The 23607-nt window shown below is 40.6% G+C and overlaps 2 protein-coding genes across 9 annotated transcripts in view; one reads left to right on the top strand and one right to left on the bottom strand.

The window, feature by feature from the left end:
• LOC123755327 (protein Aster-C) overlaps positions 1-21384 on the bottom strand; it is a 27598-nt gene extending 6214 nt beyond the window's left edge. Inside the window, exons 1-7 of one of the 7 annotated variants that reach the window (XM_069327869.1) lie at positions 21087-21144; positions 12607-12689; positions 8008-8118; positions 2970-3082; positions 1685-1871; positions 515-673; positions 99-223 (exon numbers count right to left, since the gene is read on the bottom strand). In XM_069327869.1, coding sequence (XP_069183970.1) covers positions 99-223; positions 515-673; positions 1685-1871; positions 2970-2984 — 486 coding nt within the window. In that variant the 5' untranslated portion in view covers positions 2985-3082; positions 8008-8118; positions 12607-12689; positions 21087-21144. Of the gene's footprint in view, positions 1-98; positions 224-514; positions 674-1684; positions 1872-2969; positions 3083-3873; positions 3897-8007; positions 8119-12119; positions 12261-12606; positions 12690-21086 lie in introns of those variants that run through there. The other 6 variants (XM_069327870.1, XM_069327873.1, XM_045737852.2 and 3 more) reach the window with 6 other exon arrangements.
• On the top strand, positions 6085-13853 carry LOC123755328 (protein Aster-C). 2 transcript variants are annotated; one of them, XM_045737854.2, is made up of 10 exons: positions 6085-6244; positions 8461-8666; positions 8986-9230; positions 9438-9581; positions 9842-9963; positions 10820-11009; positions 11771-11944; positions 12135-12303; positions 12612-12732; positions 13507-13853. In XM_045737854.2, the coding sequence occupies exons 3-10, from the start codon at positions 9098-9100 to the stop codon at positions 13663-13665; spliced, it is 1212 nt and encodes a 403-aa protein (XP_045593810.2). In that variant the 5' UTR covers positions 6085-6244; positions 8461-8666; positions 8986-9097; the 3' UTR covers positions 13666-13853. The 2 variants fall into 2 exon arrangements, with proteins under 2 accessions (XP_045593810.2, XP_045593809.2); XM_045737853.2 differs by having other exon boundaries at positions 9056-9230.
• Positions 21385-23607: the final 2223 nt, after the last annotated feature.

The following is a 23607-nucleotide window of genomic DNA, read 5'->3' on the forward strand; positions in this document are numbered from 1 at the left end:
CCTGTGAGCGATAGCGCAAAAAAAGTATTACAAAGTGCACAAAATGTGTTTCAGACCTCAACGGAGATTATTACACATGTTAATGTACGTTGCGTTACCTGCTTCTCTATGACGTAAGAAACTTTGGAGGTCACGAAGTTGGAAACCGAGAGTGACATGGCGTAGGTCACTTGCCGCGCCCTCTGACCACTCTCCTCCAGCTGCCAGGGACTAGACACCACATCTGTGACAGTACGAGGATCATCAATACCCGCTCATCATCTCCCCTCGTCCCAATAGGGACACTATATCCAGGAGTGGCGTTGGCTCAACGTTCATGACTAATTCTACGATAAATTTGCATTGCTCTTGAATATTGTGATCACCGAGATAATATATAACGAGAAAATCAACTGGAGCAATGAGGAGACTTTTCAGTGATCAGGGTACTCCCAGATGAACACCTGATCCCTGTCCCACTACATGGTAAACAGTTACATCTAAATTGCTGCTACAAATGTTAAAATTAGCTTACCGTAAGTTTTCTTCGTATTGTAGACGTCGACCATAAACTGCTCCTGGATGAAGATGAGGTTGAAGACCTTGTCGACGGGGAGCATTATGAGGGTGTTGAGGAGCTCCTTACCCTCGTGGTGCTCCTCCAGGGGGCACGGCGACCTCTCAGTCGCCACACCTCCACCACCAAAATAATTATTATTTATATTATATAAATATATATTTTAAACCTAGAAGGGGAACCACCTCTGGTACAAGTGTAGGGACCCATAGAAATTATACATACATACATATATTATATATATAATAATACATTTGAAAATAACTTGGAAAAACAAAAAATGGGGGTGTCAGCAAGCGTTACAGCATACAAAAAAGGGACCCTTGTAATGAATGTAGAATATAAGAGGCTGTTTAGGAATTAGGATGCAGTTTTCCCTCCATTTTTTTTTTTGCAGCTTGCATGCAGCACATCAGTAACCACAAGTGGATTTGCCATGTATTAATCTATGATAAACTCTTTCGATTAGTGGTTAGCACAGTCTTGACTAATTGGCACTGTGTTCTAATCCCCGGCAGACAGAGAAGCTCGTGGACGTTTCCTTGCACCCACTGCTGCTGTTTATCTAGCGGTAAAAGTGTCAATGATTCACAGTAGCATTCTGGGAAATGGCCCCTTGTTGGTTAGAAGGGGGCCTCGATAAGTTTAAAATTCCTGTCCCCCTGACAATAGGGGAAAATCCTCCATTATATCTTTAAAATAGAACGTGTCTAAAGTAGGCAGCCAGATGCTTGGCGGGAGTATGCGAATGACACTGCCCAGTCGAGGTAGGCCCCAGTGGAACCGTTTAATAAATATTGGTAGCTTAGTGACCCCTGTGATTTTCATGGCGTCTAAATCCAGATATTTGTTTTTTACAATGCATATCGACTCCCGCCGTTTACCTGAACATTTTCATTGTTTACCTGTTCATTCCCATTGTTTACTCGAAAATTATGGACTAATTTATCGGATTACCCGAAGATTCGGGTTACCGGAATTCAGATTATCGAGCTCTTGCAGTATTCAATATGCTGAGAGGGTAAAATAAAGGTGGAGAGGCGAGATTGGGAGAAGACAAGGGAGGGGAGGAGATATCCGGCACAACCGGGTACCCCATCTACTAATCTATAAAATGTTACAACTTACCATTCTTTGTTTTGACGGCATCATCGCTCTCGGAGGAGTTGTCGGCCCTGTCAAGTCTCTCCCTGGAGGTGTAGACTGGCAGTGACGCCACAGGCATCGGCGGCGGCGGAGGGCTCTCGCCCGGGCGGTCTCTAGTACTAACGAAAGAGGCAGTTCTTTCCTCTCTCCTAGTCGGACTGAAGAGTGACTGTAGTACAGAATACTTTGGTTATGGATTTATCCAAATAATGAATGAGCCCGTCATCCTTCCCCACCTCCTGTGATGACGGGACAATCACTGAATACTGGAACACTTGATATATTGGACTTGTACCCAAGATTAACTATGTAATGCATTAGTTATAAAATGTATGTGATGTAACTATAACCTGAGCTTGTAAAATTATCTGTATCACCTTTAGTAAAGTGCTTAATAACACAGTTTCTATAGCAGCTATCAAAGTAGGAGATACTTCGATATGAATCTGCCAACATAATAAATAATGTGCAATACATGAGATACACCTTCCTCTTGGCTTCAGAAAAGTCCACTCACTCTCATACCTTTAAAAGGACCAAACCCTTCCATTCACAGTTGTAACAATCAGTCCTATTAGGATGGCAATGGAAAACACCAAATGTTATGAGCAGTGTAATCTTGCATGTGCAGATTACCTATGTAACACACCCTCGTAAGATATTTCTCCTGTCAGTATGAGAACCTTACATGTCGGTATTCATGACCGTAAAGGTTTTAGTGGGGGGTTGGAACAAGAGTTCACTAACCACGTAGCATTAAGTCTTATACAGGGTGATGGAAGTCTCAAAAAAATAAGTGGTACCGGTGTGAAAACTCCTCACCGGTGCTGGCTTGTAATGCCAAGAACATTTGAAATCTTGAGATGGCAAGCACACTTTGCAAGAAATGTTCGCGAGTGAGTTTATTGAAGTGATTTGCGACTCCACCCACAAGCTAAATAGTTAATGAACATTAGAAATGTCTTTAGTATGGCCTATTCATTTAGAAATTTTATTACAAACACTTATTCCGAAGGTTCACAGAGCACCAGAAACATTCCACGCAAAGAATCATCAGGATATGTAGATATTAGCTAGCAAGCCTGTTCTCTCATCACACTATTCCTAATATGGCAACACAGTCTAACCACAGGAATGGAACCATCTCGCATCCTTTGGCCAAAGGGGCTTAAAACAAGCCGCACTCAACTTTTCTCGTTAAAACACTCGCGTAAACCAGAATTACCGAAATGTAGATAACCCAAGAGAACTGTCAAGGTTTCCTTACCTTGTCAACTGTCATGTACGAGGTGGCGGCAGCAGTTGCGTGAGGGAATGACGAGAAGAGACTGTCTAAGTTCAGGCCGAGAACTTGTGATTATCTCTCTCATCTTATCCATACTTGAACAATAGATAAGAAACATGATATATTACATAATTTCGTGTCAAAACACCATTTGAAATTAAACTTCGAGAATATTTCTCAAAATAAAGTTACTTGGACATGCGAAAAAAATCCCACGGACTTCTTTTACGAAAGCTTCGCAACCCATCATGCCTTATTATATATATATTTTTAATACTAATCACTAAAGCACAGAAAACGTCCAGAAACACACCCTCTGCACCACAGGCAGTCCATATTACTGCCTGCACCATAGGTAGCAATATTACTACAGTTATGAACCGTTAAGTAGCATGAGTGATGCAAAGCCACTGGACAAATTTCCAGAATATATTGACTACAAGAGGCTGGACATAAAGAGGCTGCCGTTTTTTTGTATTCTCATCCTCATCTACAATAATAACTTCCTTGTCAATTTCTAAGCATTTTCTAATACTGGTTGAATATATTTTAGCTAATTTGCAACGTACCCTTTCCCCAGACACACTTTCTATATATTAGGATTAAAGTGAGAAACTGGCAACAGCCTAGTACGGAAAACACTAAGGGTGCCACCTCCGCCCTAGAAAGTTTTACTCCTTTCTTTCCATATACATCCTCACAAATTGTACCAAGCTGCTAATGAACGGCAATGCAATTTCACTCCAATATGCTCAACCGACAGTTTATAACAATTGTCCTGGACGACCATTCCCAATCATTAGGAACTTAAACTTTCATTGTCCTACTAATATACATCATCTGTTGTCCTATACTGGGAAGCACCTTCCAGTTGGAGCGCTCTTACACTAATATTGGAGCTTTGGGGCCTCCTGCGAACGACCTTACTGCTGCTGCCACTATCTGAAGCCAAGAGACACACGGACAAAGATATGTCAATATAGATATGTCAGATATGTTATCGTAATGTGGTATACTGACACTGATATCAGTCATGGCCATAAAAGTGTTAACAGTGTTGATGGTTGTGGCAGGACCCTCCATTATCGCCTAAGTGCAATAGATTATATAACTTCCTACCAGTAAACCAGTAATAAAATTCTGATTTGTTACTGACATGCTTTTAATTTTAGGAACGAAGTAAAAAAAATAATGATCTAGATAAAAATAAATTTACACTTTCTAATAATGAAACTTTATTAAAATCAGCGTCTGGAGATTGATCCTCTCGAATAGTACATCGCATTTTGATTTTTAAGTCTTAAGGCAAAAAAAAAAACGATGCTTAAAATCATATCGGTTCGCAAAATTTATGCAATTTTTAGTTTTCTATTCGTGGGTCCTCGGTTAAGATGGGTTCGGTCAATTTACTACATCAGTTGTGAACGCTGGAGAGGACGGGCTCCCTCCTGTGTACAGGATGTTACTTCGCCACTGTCGACAACTACCATCTGTTGTGGGGACTGCCGCAAAATTACAAATAAACACAAACTTGGTAGATCAGTTGGTACCCAGGAAGGAAGAATCATAAGCATTCGGAACAGACAATTATTTAAAGTTATATTACGTAAAGATATAGCTAGTGAGAATCATACACGACACTCATACCATACACATGATTTCCTACACCATTCTACAGGTGCTACTGATAGTGCAGCTATCGTGAAAATGATACTTCACAATTTGATACACAAAATGTGAGTGATACTTCACATTTTGAGCTAGAATTTCGTATGAATTGGCCCTCTTCCTTTCAGCCCTAAACACAGAACAGAGACCATCTTGTGATATAGAACAACGGGTATTCAATGTTTAAAGCATTATCTTGCAGATTAGTTTTATCTTGAAAATCAGCTTGACTTCCCAAACTACTGATGATACTGTATGTTAATATTATTTAGTCTTGCTATACTGGTGTAACTTTAAATAAAAGACCTTTGGCTTACTGATAAGAACATAATCACTTATTTTTCTTACACCTAAACTCACTCGCCTATTGAACAAACTGCTCTCTCATTAACAGGTTCGAAAAACCAAACAATACTACAAACATGAACGGATATGTTTGTGATTATATGAAGTACACAAGCGAGAACCATTTTTACTCACAGGCATAGATTACTAGCAACAAATACCAGTAATTCCATTTACCTATTCCCCAGGAATTCTCTAGGAGACTAACCACGGATCCCACGCGTAAGAGGTAGAAGTTCTATCCACTCAGATATGAATAGTCTTAATACCTCAAGTCACCTAGAGCCCAGGTGAATGTAATGTTTATTTCCACGTAATGGTGGATGACAATTTTTAAATACCAGGAACCTTTTGAGTGTTTTTTTGAATCATGTATGTAAGGAAATTTTAATCCCCAACTTCCGTGAGTAAAATAAATAAAAATAGTAACCGAACGAGTACCCTTATCAGCGACATTAGAGTAACAAAGGAGTACCTCCCTTAACTATTGTTGTAATTATATCTAAAGCAGCAATACAGTCATACCGACTGACAGCACTTTATCCTCATAACCACCTTTATATAAAGTAGCCTAAGGATTAATCAGCATATAAGGAAGACAAATGTTAATACAGCCAGGTACACGTCTGCCCAGTCTTCTCGCTACAGCAGCTTGTAACCACGATAGTACACAGCTGTCTTCGGTAGTATCACGTCATTAAGGCGGAAGCATAGCCACCTTATCTCTCACTGTCAATGCCATTTCTCAGATATGGCCACCACTGTACGAGGATTTTTGCCATATACATCTAAATAAATAATTTAGAAAGTAAATGTGCTTTAGAGGTGGGAGAACAAAACTAATATTTAACCAAAGCTATACATATATCCCCCCTATCACTAGGTTTAACACAACTCTTGTATACAGTCTGTTCTACAAATATAATAGCACACCATCCATTTGGTGATAACGCTGTTACCGACGTGTAATAATTTATCTTGTAAAAACATTAATTCTTCGATTAACGTAATAATTCTACGTCACATTACTAAGGAGGGATGTTATACGGAGAGTGATGTACTAGGCCTGAGAGAAAATTGTCCTCCATCGCTAATATAACCTAAGCACCCTCCAAGGACCTGGCTGAGGACGTTGGCAACTGGCTCCATGCCGCCAGTGACACGTCCAAGGTTGTGCTGGTCTGAGTATAACTCTTCCTCCGCCAGGTCCATGTTCTCCTGCAGGGCTGTCTTCAAACAACCATGTAAGTAAAGATGTTCTGAAGGAACTGCTAAGCCAGTACGACTATACAACATTCATATATATATATAATCAAGTGAAAACTTATATTTAGCATCAATGATCAAAGTCGTTTCGACCTATCCTATCCTAAGCCTACGTTTAGGCTTAGATCTTTACATCTAAGAAGATCTTCACCCTTCTGAAAATGGGTTATTAAATACGAAAGTACTTAAGGAAATTCCAGTTTCAATTCTTCCTTCGTGGTCTGACATTTAAATTATTCTGTAGGATTATTTGTTACAATACCTTTCTAAAATAATGGTTCAGGGAAAGGAGTATAGGTGTCTGGCGATTCAAGCTTCAATGAATAATTTCAAATACATGTTGTGATCATTTTATTTAATGTTCCGTCTACGTTATAATTACCAAATGAAGCCTCGTCTGACTAAACTATCGTACGTTCTCACAAACTTGACACTATGCAGGTAATGTAAGGTTACATCCAATTTTTTTCACCATATGTACTGCAAAATTACGCAATCAGCTGGGAGACGCCTCCTTACGTATCTTGCTCGCACTCTCCCCTCCCCCCCCCCCCCCAATGCCTCCCCTTCACTAATATGCTAAGTTTTGCGTCCGTGGATTAACGTATCTTTACCCACTGCTGTGACAACTACGCTAGTTGGTGCTGTTATGCATGTAACCAGACCAATGCACAATTAATAATCGGTGTTTAGACTTCAAGCTAGATATACATGGCAGCATAACGTAAAAGTGATTTTACACACATTACAACCGTCAGGTTTGTGTGTGTGCTACAGTTATGTCTACTTGCAGCTCAGTTTATAAGTGGAGTAACTTATAACTCGGTGACTTCATTTATAGCTCAGCCACTTAAGCCCAAACAAAAGGTGGGCAAGTTTCATTTTACCCGACTGTTCACATACCACTAAATAGGTTCCAATGATTTTGGCAACTTTTCTTTGGTTACATAATGGGGAAGGACAGTCATTGGCGTAGAGCTACCGAGATAAGCCGAACACGCTTTTCTGACACCAACAATGGGAAACCAGTACTGCAAGTGCGGACCCTAGTCCAAAGGCAGCTACATTTCCTAAAGGCTCTCTACGACTGTTGAAGCAAGAGGTAATGTTCCAACTATTGCTAACTGACCAAACAAAATATTTTCTTAAATGCAAACTCCAAAAATAAAAAATAAATGAGATCGTTAATAAAGAGCATATAGAGGTTGTATTGTTTGAAGAGTTAAGCAGTGTTTAGCGAGCATCTAGGCCTTCAAAAAGGTACCTTACACGATACTGTGCATTGATTATTAAAAATATACATGTTGAAGACAACATAGTACTAAAATCCATGTAGCTTTACAAACATGCTGTTTAAAATTGGTTAAAATTATTCAGAAACTCTGTAGACAATACACAGAATTCGCATTGCGAAATATTTACAAGATTCTATTCAGTTTTTATGTATGTAGAAACAGGATTTAGCAGCTATGCAGTCTTCAAACACACAGGAAAAGGCTGCATAACCTTCAGATAAAAATACAGCCTACAGTATCTTAAATAACGAAGAAGGGAACTATCAGGGGAAAGCGCCAAGCCATTACGACTATATAGCACTGGGAAGGGGTCAGAATAAGGATTTGGGATGGGACGGGGGGAAGGTAACCTTCAAATCTGAATATGGCATTGAAATCTCACTATTATGATCCAGCCCCAAAGAGCGTGATTATCACCATTTTGCTACACGGAAACAACACATTACCTGTCCTAATGTCAAGTGTTTGTTCACGTTCACTGGACCAAACTTCACAGTTTACACTATCAGGATGAATGTTGGTCCATGATCACTTCACCCATGTGTGGCTTGGTATGACTGTTGATAAACAATGAGATATTAGTTTAAATTGAAAGTTTTGTTAATAAAAATTTAATCAAAAAAATCCCTATGTCTTAAAACAGTTAAAAAATTATTATTATTAATATTAACATCTTTGACAAAATTAATTACAATTTTGCCTAATCTGAGGATTTTGATAGTCTTATTAAAGTGAGGATAATGCTGGTATTCACTGTCACGCAGGACAGAGGGTCATACATAAGACAATAGGTCTAAACTGTAGGCTGAAGCACATATATATCATGGTTACAATTAACACACTTGTACATGATATTATCAATGGCCACACTAAATTTCGTGAACCTGTTTTTTCTGCAGGAAGAGCAACCAGGTTTGAAGTCACGAGGGAAGTCACTCACTGTAACCGTGTCCCAGTGAGTGACAAGAAAGGATCATCAATGTGACATCCACCAGGAAAGCTTTCAGAAAGGACTAGTGGACCAACGTCGGTTGGCGACTTCTACCAAATAAGATTTTTATCATCCTAGACGTGACAGAAGGAAACGAATATGAGAGTGGATGAGGTAGGATGAGGAGTGTCGTCTTAAGTGGTCAACATATGCGATGGATCGCGATTGTAGACACCCTAAAAAATTTCATTATGCAACAATCTTTTTTGTTTACAATCCGGCTGTGGGAGGCAATGGAGCCTGCCTCTATTAAAGCTAGTATAGTGTCAATACCTATGTTGGAGATTCTGTAATCGATAATTTTGTCGAGTTAGAACTAGTATTGAACTCTACAGTATTTCAATAAGGTAATTATGAAAGTTTTATTAAAAATGAACATTTATTGCTTTTCTAAAATTACCTAAATGGGTTTATATCATATTTCTTACTACAGAAGCAGCTATAATCAAACTGCAATCGAATCATAACCTGACCACGAAACGAGCAATAAATTATCATTTTAGGGAACAAGGGAGGACGTAGAGACGGTCAAGTCCTACAAGGTGATGACCAACGGGGAAGCCAACTCCCAGCCACAAGCTCCTTGTACTTCTACCAATGGTCACTCTGCTTCGTTCTGGAACGGCCAAGACAGGATCCACGAGCCTACAGAAACCTACGACGCCAATCAGAATAATGGTAATGCATAATGGGTTCACGTGCAAATGCTTAGTGTGTATATCGTTATTTCAATATCCATATAAAGTATATGTAGATTCTATAAAACTAGTGAATATTCCACTTAAATATATATTATTAAAAGTAATAACCGAGTGGTTCTTTTACTAGCGTTTTTCTTAAAGTTAAAATGTAGAATCATTAGATAAAGAAGAGTTGTGTGTGTAGCCAGGTCGTGCCCACTGGTTGAGCAACACCAGGGAAAGGCGGTTCTCAGAACGCTTATTCAACTCCCCGTCGATGCGGTCTTCAACTTGCTCTTCCTCCACAACGAGTTTATGGCCGAGGTCCTCGCCGCCAGGAATGTGTCTGGTAAGGCCCTCGACGAGGGACAACCAGCATTTTCAGCAAACAGATTTAACACATTGAGCTGATAACCTTCGCCTTATACTGTCACTTTTACTTCATACATTTCAAACATTTACATTGAGCAGCATTAAGCTTAATTTGCTCATTTTCCGACCAGATCTAAACTTCGGAAGTTGAATCTTCTCGATTGCTTTGTCCAGGCTTAGCTGTGATCTATACATCCAGTAATATATAATTTGTTTTATACTTGTCTTGTTATTTAGACATCGTGGTGACGCCGTGGGAGGCGGCGGATGCTGGCAAGAGAGTCCGAGAGATGAGCTACACCATGTTCCTCTCCATCTCTAACTTGGCCTCCAAGGCCGCCAGTGTCACTGAAAAACAGGCGAGTCAATAAGACTTAATTTAATCAGATTTCGCTGTCATTCGTGTCATGAACTGAAGTATTTACGTTGTCAAATGCATTCTGAACACACATTTCGCTAAGTTACAAAGGCGGATGGAGTCAAACAAGCAGTAGAGTATTGGATTCAAATGAAGCTACTTATAATTCGAAAGCTTATGATAATTAGACGCGTATGGTGGGGGGGGTGTTTGATGGTTGCAGATTCCATAGTGTCTTCTAATGTTCTCTTCTTTGGCAATTTGCCAAAGCCTTTGGGCCTTAAAGGCCACAAACTGTTGCTCCCGAAGCCTGTGTAACGCAAGGTAACAGGTACATTTAAGCTTTTAAATCCTCTCGTTTAAAGTTCCGGTCGAATGTTTCACCAAAATATACTTTGTTAAAGATTTTATAATGTATAGTGTAAACCATTTAGATTCTGCTCCTATACACATTTGAGCAAGCTGTTCCTCAAAGACTTGTCAGTATAAAAAAATCAAGTCACACAATCCAAAAAACTTCATTTCGAAATCCAGATCGCGAGCAATAAATAACAATAGTAGAAAACTGAATCAAAGCGAAGGGGTATTCTCTCGACGGACAGCAAATAACATTAACACTAGAACCCAACGTTGGACGTGCTGAAGAGATCCCCTAAAATAAACCCCTCGTCAAAGCCAACACGGTCACTATGGTAAGTGTACACACTACACAAATAATTTTGACAAAATATACGTAGGTATATCCCGGAATGTAAATACGAGAAGATACGAACAATAGTATGCCTCCCGTGTCCTAAGCTAGCAACAGGTCATGCTGCTGATCAAACACAAACACTGATGATCTGATTGTGTTACAGGTTGTGCAGGAGAGCCTGGCAGGAGAAACGTACGTGGTGGAGACAGAGGCGACCAACACAGGCATTCCCTATGCCGATGCCTTCACTGTGTGTAACCACTACTGCCTCTCACGGAGCTCCGCCGACTCCACCATTCTTACCGTCTGGTCCCTCGTCAAGTACAAGAAGAACGTCTGGAACTTTGTCAAGGGTGAGGGGAATATTTATTAATTTTATATATTTAATAATTCCTTCATTAGACTACTGGTAAACTAGCGCAATGCTACTCTAAATTTTGCCCATGTTCTAGCTAAATCTAGCATATCAAACTGCTGGCACAATTTGGTGTTTACCTCGTGCGTTATCTTGAGATCTTATCTTGAGATGATTTCGGGGCTTTAGTGTCCCCGCGGCCCGGTCCTCAACCAGGCCTCCACCCCCAGGAAGCAGCCCGTGACAGCTGACTAACTCCCAGGTATCTATTTTACTGCTAGGTAACAGGGGCATAGGGTGAAAGAAACTCTGCCCATCGTTTCTCGCCGGCATGGGTAAAAACAGTGATTGTAAACGTCAAAATTAAGTAATCAACAAAAAAATAAATCCCAAAGCCTAGACGTCAATGTTAAGGGATGGTAGAAATAGCCTAAGCTACTCCATCTCTGAGATGTATTTTATTATCTCAATAAGCTTACTTTAACTTGAACACTTAAGCTTAGTCTTGGCCAGTAACTGGTTGGGTGACCATGAGGACAGGTTACCTATGCCCGACATTGTTTAGTTATGGGTATTGTCAGGCGTGGGTATTGCGATACTTGCCTAATAGTACTTGCTAAGACAAGACCAAACCATAATACTTTTTATGAATATATTAAAGTTTACAAGGATTTGTCGGGTGTTCCTGGGCTTCACCGAGCAACTACCAAAAGACTGTCAGCCGACCCCACAAAGTGAGATTTGTAAATTGTGTTTCAGGAATGCTGGAGAAAAACGCGTACAACGGGATAGATGCGCTGATGCTGGAGCTGCAAGCCAGACTGACTGTAGAGGCTGAGAAGGTGGCCAACACAACAGGTATACCCCGTAAACGACTCCAAGCACACCGCGACAGGCGTCGACCCCATACCCACAAGCAAAACGCTAAAAAGGGTGAGAACTTTGAAATCTCAGCATGTAATGTGTGCATCCCATGTCAATAATGAACTGCCCAAGAACATTTGTCGCATAATTAAATAATTAACTACAGGAATCTTAAAGCACAATCTCATCCATCAACATGCTTATTGGAGCACAAGAGCTAATTATGCAAAAACCTTATCAATACCTTTTGTGTCCGTAGGAGCAGAATCTCCTCCACCGCTAAATCCATTTGCTGCGTGGTTGGGGTTTGCGATGGTGGTAGCGTTGGTCGTGCTGGTGATGGGCAACGCTGTTCTCTATACCAGACTCTCTCACCTGGAGCACCTGGCCCGCCTCCAGCATCTTAACCAAGGCCAACCCTCACAAAGGTACCTCCACCCCCACACAGCCACCACCTTCAGCCACAATTTTCAATTTGTAGTCTTCCCTAAACTACAGAAATTAACACAGTTGTTTAGGCTAGGCAATACTGTAGCCTCGTGCTCAACTTTGTTTTTAATAAATTTTAAATTAATAATATAATCAGCATGCAATTCTAACATTGCTACTTCAAAAACAACCGTTCCTTAACGATCAAACTAACAAGATTGTGGTTGATATGAAAGAGGCTTTATATATACATTTATATAGTTATATTTTGCGTGTACGTCAAAAGTGCATTTCATGTGTACCTCAGGTCCCCAGGGGCGACGGAGGCGTGGGCTGAGGACATCCTACGGCGCCAAGAGCAGCTCCAGTACCATCAGGAACACATCTGGAAGACACAGATAGAACACGTTTCTCTCAAGCTGCAGGAGGTAAGTTAAACGCTAAGCCCTGAACTCCAGCAAACAAAACTGCCACATTTTATCCACCAGGAACTTAGTATTATGACACAGAATTTAGTCCATTAGAGCCAGCCACCCAACTTTACTTCCTCCTAAGTCTTCTACCGTTGAAGGAAGAAGACTTAGGAGGAACTGGGTCTGGCCAGTAGGTTTATACCGTTGAAGCTCACTGGGTCTGGCCAGTATAACTATACACACGAACCTAACCTGTCCTAGCCATAATTAAGCAATCCTGTAGCTAATATACGCCCTCTAATTTAATTAATTTTTGAACTGTACTAGGCTTGAAAAACTTTTTGCCTTTTTTTTCCATGCCCTCTTGAAAAGTACCATCTTTGTTTTCATTCTGATACATCGGGGGACACCTCTATGCACCGTCTGTGCTTGCAAGCGAAGATTCATTACAAATTATGTTAAGTTCTAGTGCGTCAAAGGTGGACATGTGAAGCAGTGTATTCTTCCAGCCAGTGGTTGAAACTCAAATACATTTGTTTCTTCTGTATTTCCACTTCATAACTTAATATATTAACATCGATAAATCTATTTCCAAACCAATTTTATCCATTTCTGTTTTATAACAACTTTCCAATTGAGTATATTTAGGCCTAAAGAATACTTGCCGCTTTATGAAGTTATTGTTGTGGCCTTTATAACCCTCTAGCAGTCGAGCTGTTTGACCTAAGCCCATTTGCAAACCAACAATATGTCAAGTTTTTATCCTTTTACTGATGACCTTTTTCATAGGTGCAAGAATCTCTTGAATTGCTGCTGTCGATGGTCCCAGAACACCAGCAGAGCCTTAGAGACATCCTTCGTGACTCGTGCTTACAGCCTGAAGTCTACCTTCAGGAAAAGAGCAGCCAAGTTGAACGGGTGGAGATAGAGAGCAGCCTGAAGTCGTAAATCAAACGCATTGATAGATCATAGGCCGAGGTCAACTACCGGCGGGCCTAGTCTTGAGCTGTAATGATATAAATTAATCTCAAACTATATCATGTGAATTATTTATTTATGTAACGTTTATCCTTGGTTTTCTGTACTTATATTTAGTGTAATTATACGAGGTTATTGTCCTTATATCTGGTCAACCGCATCTGATTTTATTATACCTTACTTCCTTTTCCGTTAATGGTTCCGCAGATATATTAGTAACAATATATCAGTATCAATAAATTATATTTCTGCAAACCCTAATGAGAATGAAGGGCCAGAATTTAATTTTTCTGGGCCTGATTCCAAAATCCGAATAATGCATGACATTTTCACCAACATGAACCTGATTTTCATGTATGCCATTAGGCTCGGCACACAGGCCAATGAAGGGTAGCGGATCTATGGTGGGAACGGTAAATACAGATCTATAAATAGTCCGATAAATAACCGAGTACAATTAGTCTGTTCGCATGAGAAGTCGAGAATTCAGACAATGTCAGACTCGCATGGACAAATAATATTCTAGCAGGATAACGTGATGGATAATCTGTTAAAGCCTATGAACTTCTCCCCGAGCATGGTCACACATCGCTGTCCTGGACAAGCCTAGCTTCAGTGCTTAGACATCTTAAAACTGAGCGATTTATTGCGGCCTTATGCGAACAAATTTTATTTACGTTTTTATGTGAAGTTCCCTTAAAAGGAGAGATTTTGGTAAAGGGGATTTTCACAGTAATCTGATTATCATTATACCACTGTGGTACAACAAATCACCCGAGAAACCATAGTAACCGAGGAAAAAAATAAGTCGCAAGCTCCTACAAACACTGACGTCTTTACCAGGGAAACCATATCGTACCTATGACGTCATCACGAAGAAACTGTCGTACCTGTGACGTCATTTGGCACAGTTCCCACCATCACTGCTGGGTCAGGCCGCTGCTACCAGTCTGGCTCCCTCCGCCGCCGTGTCCTGCTCACCACCACCGCACATGAGCCTTCCCTGTAAATCAATATGAACACGCCAAACCTCCCCGCAGCTCCCGCCTTGGCAGACGGAGGTGATCCCGGTGCCACCAAATGCGATTTCGGGTCAAAGAAACTAGAAATGTCCGGCACGGTGGTGTCGCAAACTCCTCCTCGAGGGAAGACAGAAGGGAGAGCGTGTCAAGCAGACAATTTAAGTATTGGCGACGTCCTCTACCTGACGGATATGGACTCCGAGGCCCTGTGCCTTCACCAACTGCACCAAACTGCGCCTTCGGTGGCGCTTCACCAGTAACCTGACAGTTAACGAAAACATTTTGTATACGAGGATGTGCAAATGTGATCCAGGAACAACAGATTCTGAAATTCATATATGCAAGTCCACAGCACCGTACCCTCCGGACCTAAGTGAGGATTCAAGTTCAAGTATGATTATTGAGACAAGAAATACATCTCAAAGGGATAGAGTAGCTTAGGCCATTTCTATCCTCCCCTCATAAGTAAGGAGGTCCATCGAAGATCGTCTGCCTTGCCAACGCGTGTACTGTATATAGTTGCAGAATAAAAATTCCTTTTATCGAAACTGAAAATGAAGAGCACTTTTAAAACTGCAAAAATCACCGGATACTGTGTAGCTCAATGAACATTCCTCCGATCCAATCTACCGTAATTATCGTTCACTGCTTGCTTTTTTTTTGTAAAAAATTATGGGCTATAAACACAGCTATCATAAAACTGAATTCTAATATGCTGGTGCAATGCAGTGTACATTATTACGGTTGAAAGTAGTTTATATTACAAGATTGGTGTGGATGGTGATATAGCCAAACCTGAATGGTGATAGTGTCATTTATATAACGTATGAAGGATGTGGTCATAACTAAACACTTTCACTTTACTTTGTTAAAACGCAGATACTCTAGATTTATCTGCTAATTATGTGCCTTACAGACAGACAACCTTAATGTCGATGGGTAGAATGCGAAGGACAAAATTACTTAACATCCAATGACAAACAAAAATTGCCCAAACATTATTTATACAAACGGCTTCCAGCGCAGCGCACGTTACCCAGTTAACCAAATGCTTCCAAATGAAATCATGTACCTGGCTGCCTACTACTTTAACGATGCACTTGTTAAGTGGGTCACCGATATTATGTACCGCTTTGGTTTAGTTCGATAGATTTATGTATTTTTTGTATCATTTGGTGCGACTCTTTATGAAGGTACTCCTGTAATATTTAGTGTCCTGTAACCTATGAGAAATCAAGGGCTTCCCTGTGTATCCTCCATAGTTGGACTAATCCGAATTGTTTCTATATGTAGATGGTCACGTAAGCGAATATGTATGTTGTACACACGACTTTCTATATACAAACGAACATTTTGTACATGTACACTCGCAGGCTAAATGCATTCGGTTATAACAATAAGTCATAACACCACTTTCCATCTTCTTACTCAAAAGAATGCTTCCATAAACACGACACATCCTGCCGATAAGTGTTATACCAACAGTCAAAAGCAACAAATAGGCATAGTACCACACTTCAAGCTGAAGCAAGTTTATTAAAATAAAATACATCCCAAAAGAATAAAGTACCCTAGGCTATTTCTACCCTCTATCCACATTTAATCTAGCAGATCCGTTTTCATACGCCCAGCTGTTCTTATTATGAAAATTATAAGTATATTTTCAATATTGTGACATAAAATGTGCAAGTGTATCTTCAATTTTTTTATAGTGTGACTGCTTGACAAAGATACACTGCCTGCCACTAACAATTTGATCATTGTACTGTCAAATAAAACAAATATTTATACGTAGTTGGATAACCCATTTTTAATTGTCAATTTCCTGATGCAGGCGCTGTATCCACGAACAATCAATAATGCCAGAGGTGACCCGTCTTGCTCGGCGGCATGGCAAACTGAAGCTTACTAAGTGAGGGGAATGTTTACAATGTCAAGGCCTCACGTCACCGCTCCCTTTAGAAAATGTAACACGGTTTTTACGGGAGACAACCTCTAGCTGTCGTTAGTGCAGTAGGCTCTCAACCGGTTAGTTTGATTACCAGACAGGACGAAGCGTTTGGGCATGTTTCCTATTATTTTTTTATTATTAATTTTTTAATTATCAGGGGAGAGCGCCAAACCATTTCAACTTTATAACACCGGAAAGGGCTTAGGATAAGAATTTGTGATGGGACGGGGGGAAGGAATGGTGCCCAACCACTTGGACGGTGGGGGATTGAACGGCGACCTGCATGAAGGGAGACCGTCGCTCTACCGTCCAGTCAAAGTGGCTGGACCGATATTTCCTATTAACTAATGCCCCTTGTTCACTGATGGTCTGATTACTGTGCCTGACAGCTGAGTGGCAGCACTTCGGATTCGTGGTCCTGAGGTTCCGGGTTCGATCCCCGGTGGAGGCGGAAACAAATGGGCAGTTTCTTTCACCCTGATGCCCCTGTTACCTAGCAGTAAATGGGTACCTGAGAGTTAGACAGCTGCTACGGGCTGCTTCCTAGCGGTGTGTATAAAAAAGGAGGCCTCGTCGAGGACCGGGCCGCGGGGAAGCTAAGCCCCGAAATCAAAATAACCATAAAAAATACCTATTACAAAAGTTGTCATAGCTTTTAATACTTCAGCTTTCACGTCTGAGTATTTTTTTAGTTAAACGGGGACTGCCTTGGTGCAGTCCCCGGTTCTTACTATACATTAATAGCTATAACTAGGTGGCTCCTGTATCAGTCTTCCATTTGTCAGGGTATTCACAGCAATATCAGATATGACCTACCACTACTCCATCCCCAGGAGGGTACGCTGAAGGTCCTAAGAGTTCTGGCACTTGGCATGCTGCCTCATTTGGCAGCATGCCTTCCCTTCGTAGCAAAGCAAGAAGCTTGTTTTTACATTCTTGTTGAATCACGAAAGTGATTATTTTCGTTTAATTTGTCCTATGAGGATACTTGCGTACAAGTCAATCACGTTTTTTGTGATTATCCCAGCACAAATCATTTATGTTTACAAAATTAATATAAATCACATTTGAGAATATTTATTCAAATAATATTTCCACAACCTGACGTAAACCAAATTTAACGATCATTCGCCACGGACTTGTTTGTTTAAGGAAGCTTAGACTACATTCATAACCCCAGCAATTTTAGCACAGTGCCTAATTCTTACGATTTATTGATTACAAAAGAAGCTTTGACAAGAAGCGTCGAGACCTTTTTGGCTTTCACGTTTATACGTAATCATTTCTTGCCTTGTAATTAAACATTTACTTTTGTTTTTGCTTTAAAAATCTGGCAAATTTGGTAATTTTTTTATATTTCTGGTAGTACAAATATCTTCAGTTTCTATTCAGTACTGTTAGACGATCCGAATCTATTTGTCCAGTTTTAACGCTAACTAATACATCTCGCCAATATATCTAGTAGAACAATTTTGAATTTGACTACTTACCTTATTACATTTTATTTGATTACATTCTACTTTAGTTTGTTCGTTTAATTTCTAAAGTTTTATGAACCTTGTGTATACTTTCCAATCTTTTATTCACTTGCACATACGCCTGTGATTCCAATATGAAGACTGATAAGACATTGTCACCAGTATGGCCACACTTACTGCATCTACCATCACTCCAACATTCATTCATCCATTCCTCGTTAGACACTGTAGGAACACCCTCTCTAGACATACAAGATTGAGAAATCCAATTAACTGACGAAATCAACTAATGGGGCCTACAGTCGCCTCCAGTCTGACCCGCTATCTGTTTGAATTACATATAAGCATTAAATGAAATGTGCAGCTACAAAAGTCAGGTTATAAAGTATATTAGGTTAACGATTTAGATGTTCGTCATATAGAATGAAAAGATCAATTTTTAACGATCCTGTAAACCTATACTCGACAGTGTTAGTTTAAAAGATTAATCATTTGGTGTCTTTTGAATACAATATTCATCCAACTTAATTTTACAAATCTTGGACCAAAACTTCAGTGAGAATAATTAAGCGGAAGAGTTAATAGGGTTTTGTAGCTCAGCAGTAATAAAAAATGAGATGGCAACATATCGTCTCCTATCATTTGGGTACAGAGTCTTTGCACAGCCCGTCCTCACCAACAAATGCCAAATACTCACTAATCTATCCGCCAAATCCCCTGTTAATGAATGAAAAACAGCTTACACACGACTCGACTGATGATCGAACTTTTCTGACTTTCGCTGACGACCTCTGTTCGAATCAGCACCGTAAATAACTGCTTCACCCACGTACTGTTGATGCAAATAATAGCCAACAGAACCTAAAGGCCTAAATAGCCCACTAGATACTCTGATTAGTCGCCAAGCTTCAGCCTTCAAGCTCAGCATCTCACCCATTTAAAGTTTGAGAGTAGGTTGAGGAATTTCAAAGGTCCCAGGATGAGCACTGGTACATAGCATCAACAATTTCCCAGTGACTTTACTCCATTTATAATAACCGTATCATTTGATATAACCATGTCCTTGTCCAACACCGCGAATCCCTACCTTCCTAATTAGTCTTTCGTGAGGCTTTATCAAAACCTAGGCTAAAATCAAGATTCACAACCCTTTTCACTTTTAACTACTTTCAATAAGCCTGAATAGAATGAAAGCAAAATTAAACACGAGCGGCCCTTGGAAAAACCAATATCCCCAATTTCTGCTATCTTCTTGAGATGATTTCGGGGCTTAGTGTCCCCGCGGCCCGGTCCTCGACCAGGCCTCCACCCCCAGGAAGCAGCCCGTGACAACTGACTAACACCCAGGTACCTATTTTACTGCTAGGTAACAGGGGCATAAGGTGAAAGAAACTCTGCCCATTGTTTCTCGCCAGCGCCTGGGATCGAACCCAGGACCACAGGATCACAAGCCAGCGTGCTGTCCGCTCGGCCGACCGGCTCCCCTGATAGTTGCCCTATCTCTAGCACAACATGCCCTATCCAAATTCCTTACCCGAGAATCTCTCAATTAAAATTACATTTAATGGTTAATTTCCCGTCGTCCTATTAGAAGACTGAAGTAATCTCATCCTCTAATGAAGGAAAATACTCTTCGCAAGACCCATCCTCCAACGGAGTGTAGACATTTGACATCCTAACAACGAACTGATATTAACAGGATTTTTAACGATTTTCCACTCGCCAACATCCTTCAGGTTAAAGCTTATGTTGCCTACCTCTGGCAGCCACCCGTTGGCCAAGGAAATTAACCTTTAATAGAGTAATCTCTGCCCTTAAAGAATAGCACATTTCCATCAGCTGACAATGCAAATTTTAAATTTTTAGCATTAAACTGGAGCTCCAATAAGTAACGATATTAACGATAAGTAATACTTAAGACTGCTGTCTGCACTTCTCACACTTGACTACAGACCAATGTCTCCCAGAAACAACCCCTGCTTAAAAGAATGACAGGATGAGAACGAAAAATATTTAAAGGGACAACGAAGAGAGCACAAAATGAGAAAACTAGTGAAGCGAATGGAGGCAGAGAGCTATGAACGTTGAAATGAGAGAGAAAAGTGATAAAATTCTAGAGACTGCGGGAAATTCGCGTCATGTAATCCAGCAAACCCCTAGTTGGGCCTTACAGTCGGCAAGCTATGGGAGGTCAATAGGCCAAAGTGCCCGTTCCTTTTAGATAACTCATTCTTATAGCCAAGGAAGAAAAAAACAAGAGTAAGCCTACCGAACTGAAACAAAATTAAATGTACGTTTTTATTTTATTTATATATATATACAAGAAAGTTCATTGGGGGTTAAGAGAGAACAGAGTTTAAGTTGAAATTACAATCTTGCAAAGCCATTAGCACGCATAGCGTTTCGGGCAAAGTGTGGGTGTGTGTGTATATGTGTGAGTGAATGAAACAGTAGCAAAGATGGGGGATCATTAAAGTGAAAATAGTCATACTAGGAGAGGCCAGCTCCCCCATTCCAGGCTGCTGGCCGGTAGCTGCCTAAAGCCGGAGTGTCAACCTCTGCCTGGCCGGCCTCCAGGTCTGGACTCTCCTAAATGTCCTCTCCTAGAGGGCCTTCCTGGGTCAAGAATCGGCTATTTGGAATGCAGGTCTGCGTTCAATCCCGACCGTCCAAGTGGTTGGGCACCATTCATCCCCCCATCCCCATGTCCCATCCCAAATCCTTATCCTGACTCATGATTGATAAAGATTAAGCCACCCAAGAGGTGGCACGGGCATGAATAGCCCATAAAAACCAATTGCTGTTAAGCAACCTTAAACGACAGCTTTAGAACCACCAACAAAATTAGTCACACCAGATTTGTCAAAATGATCCAACGTCACTTAATTGGCTGACAACCTAAATCGCTATTTCAGGAATTCCACAAAGCATTCGACTTACCTTATTCAAGATTCGAATTCTTTCCAGGCAAATCAGATGCTCCACTACAAAATGTCAGTACATGCAGACAGCCTCGGCACTTATTGCATGGTCGAGTTCGATCCCCAGTGGACCAAGCTATTGGGCTCTCTTCCTTCAGTCGCGCTGGCTTCATTAGCGCATTGTCCTATATACCTCACTGACACGCTCGTCTCGTATACGTAAAGGCCCACAGTAATTTCAAAATGTTTGCGCTTAACATGTTACAAGAAGCGATCAACGAGCACCTCACCCGCACCGTTCACAGCCCACACTGACCTGGACCAACCGATTCTCATAGTTTAGAAGAAAGAAAAGAAAGTTCCAATCAAAAGTTTACAAAAAAGTGTGACGCGTTTATCGATACCAGATATCACAAGAACAGCAGGGCGATATTGATTATTTTATTTATTTATTTATTTATTGATATACAAGAAGGTACATTGGGGGTTAAGAGAGAACATAGAAATTAAGTTGAATTTACATTCTTGTTAAGCCATTAGCACGCATAGCGTTTCGGGCAAAGAAACGCTATTTTCGAGCGTTTTATATATTAATATCAACTATATACACAGCTTTACCCCTGAGAGTTTACATTAGCCCTGCATTATGCCCAGTTCTAAAGTATATACTTGCTGGTTGGTCAGTAAGGTATGGTGTTGCCTTAATAACCTTCCACAGGTTGATAGGCTTTGAACCCAACACCAAACTAAACCAGAATAGCGCCATCTATTGATAGATAATGCAAAAATTCGGCGTAATCCAAGGGAATTAATTTTTGTCATAATTGCTTTAGTTATTTATTTGTATTTTAGCTTTCGTTGACAGCTAAGATAAATGTGGATTTAACTTTGTCTTGCAATGAAATCGCTTAATTCTTATGCATTAATATTTTCATCTGATTTGAAATAAAATGCAGATGATTAAAATGAAAGCTCATATATGTCACAATTGCAAGAATAATCGCAAAAATCACGTGATTCAGTTATGCGTAAGTATTCACGTAGAAAAGGATTAAACTAAAACCCCGAACGTTTTCGCGTTTCCCGAAAACATCCGGAAATTTTGCGTCCTTTTTTCCCTACGTGGATTGGGCACCATACCTTTCCTCCGTCTCATCTCATAGGCTTCTGTGCCAGGTAAGTCCACTACGGGCTCACCATAACCCGTGCTACTTGCCCCGCTCCTGTGCCAGGTAAGCTACGGGCTCACCATAGCCCATGCTACTTGCCCCGCTCCTGTGCCAGGTAAACTACGGGCTCACCATAGCCCGTGCTACTTAGAACTTGTTCCGAGTAGCTGAATCTATAACAACATCATCCCATATATGAGTCCTGGTTCAACCTTAAAGAAGGGCGGACGTCTTGGACACTCCCTCCACCTGGAAGCCGCCGGATCACGTTCTATTTAGCGATTTTGGATTATGATTCTGCCGTTTGGCATTCCTATTTAATGGTCCGGATTGTTACGACGCCTGGCGCACATATCGCCTTAAGTCACAGGACGGTAGAGCGACGCTCTCACTTCTTGCAGGTCATTGGACGGTTGGGGATTGGACTACAACAACAAACACACAAATCCTTATGCAGATTCCTTCCAAGTGCTATATAGTCGTAATGGGTTGGCGTTTTTTTTTCCTGATAATCCCCCCCCCCCCCTCCTACGTGGATACTTACGCATGTCACAGTATATATACAGATGATTATATAGTATTAGTTTTTTGCGTAAACAATTTGAGGATAAAATTTCGACGATCAATGCACATTTGATAAATTGATTTCATATTAATGTTCTGGATTCCCCAGAAACATTCACGACCCATGGTACCATGATAAGTTTAAAAGTATCTCAACTAGAAGTTCTGAAAGACCTACTTGTAATTTGGTAAGCACCAGCTGGTACCTACAATCCAAGTTTTACGAGATACCCACCCACAACTTATTGTCATAGATACAATCACCTTATTGTGATTTCACTGTGCATTAACAGTGTCATATGGTGTAGAACATCACTACCCACACCGAGTGTGAGGCTGGTAACTCGTAAAAATGGGAGTGCGAGTATTAGCAAGTGCCTGTCAGATTCCAAATAATTCTAGTACAATGTTTGGTTCAGTTGCTTTTAAGCCCATTATGGTAGTGGGTAGTGTGCGCTTCTGGGGAAGGTCCAGAAATGTGAGTTTAATCCCAACCAAAATCATAATATTTTCTGTTTTTTGCTGTGACTTTCCTTTGCATTCTGCCATTATATGGATGAGAAGCTTTGTTAGGCTTGTTGAGATCCCCTTAGAACAACAGTTGACCTTTCAAATGATGTAACCTACATCCGACAACTACTTGGGCTCAGATGAACCTGTGATGTATGGCACTTCATCTGGATTTGATGCTTTCATGAAGAAAGGAGCTTCATGTATCAATATGACTCATTGCTTTTTATATTGGCATGCACTGATGCCAAAGACTCTGCTAGCAATCCTGAAAGGAATTTTATCTATCATCGTAAA

This window comes from Procambarus clarkii, chromosome 20 (assembly GCF_040958095.1).
Source record: "Procambarus clarkii isolate CNS0578487 chromosome 20, FALCON_Pclarkii_2.0, whole genome shotgun sequence".
NCBI lineage: Eukaryota > Metazoa > Arthropoda > Malacostraca > Decapoda > Cambaridae > Procambarus > Procambarus clarkii.

What these genes read in the sequence shown, in the direction of transcription:
- LOC123755328 (XM_045737853.2), top strand. An exon ending in CGTCTGGAACTTTGTCAAGG is followed by an intron (nt 11,010 to 11,770) that starts GTGAGGGGAATA and finishes ATTGTGTTTCAG; the next exon opens with GAATGCTGGAGAAAAACGCG. An exon ending in CAAGCAAAACGCTAAAAAGG is followed by an intron (nt 11,945 to 12,134) that starts GTGAGAACTTTG and finishes TTGTGTCCGTAG; the next exon opens with GAGCAGAATCTCCTCCACCG.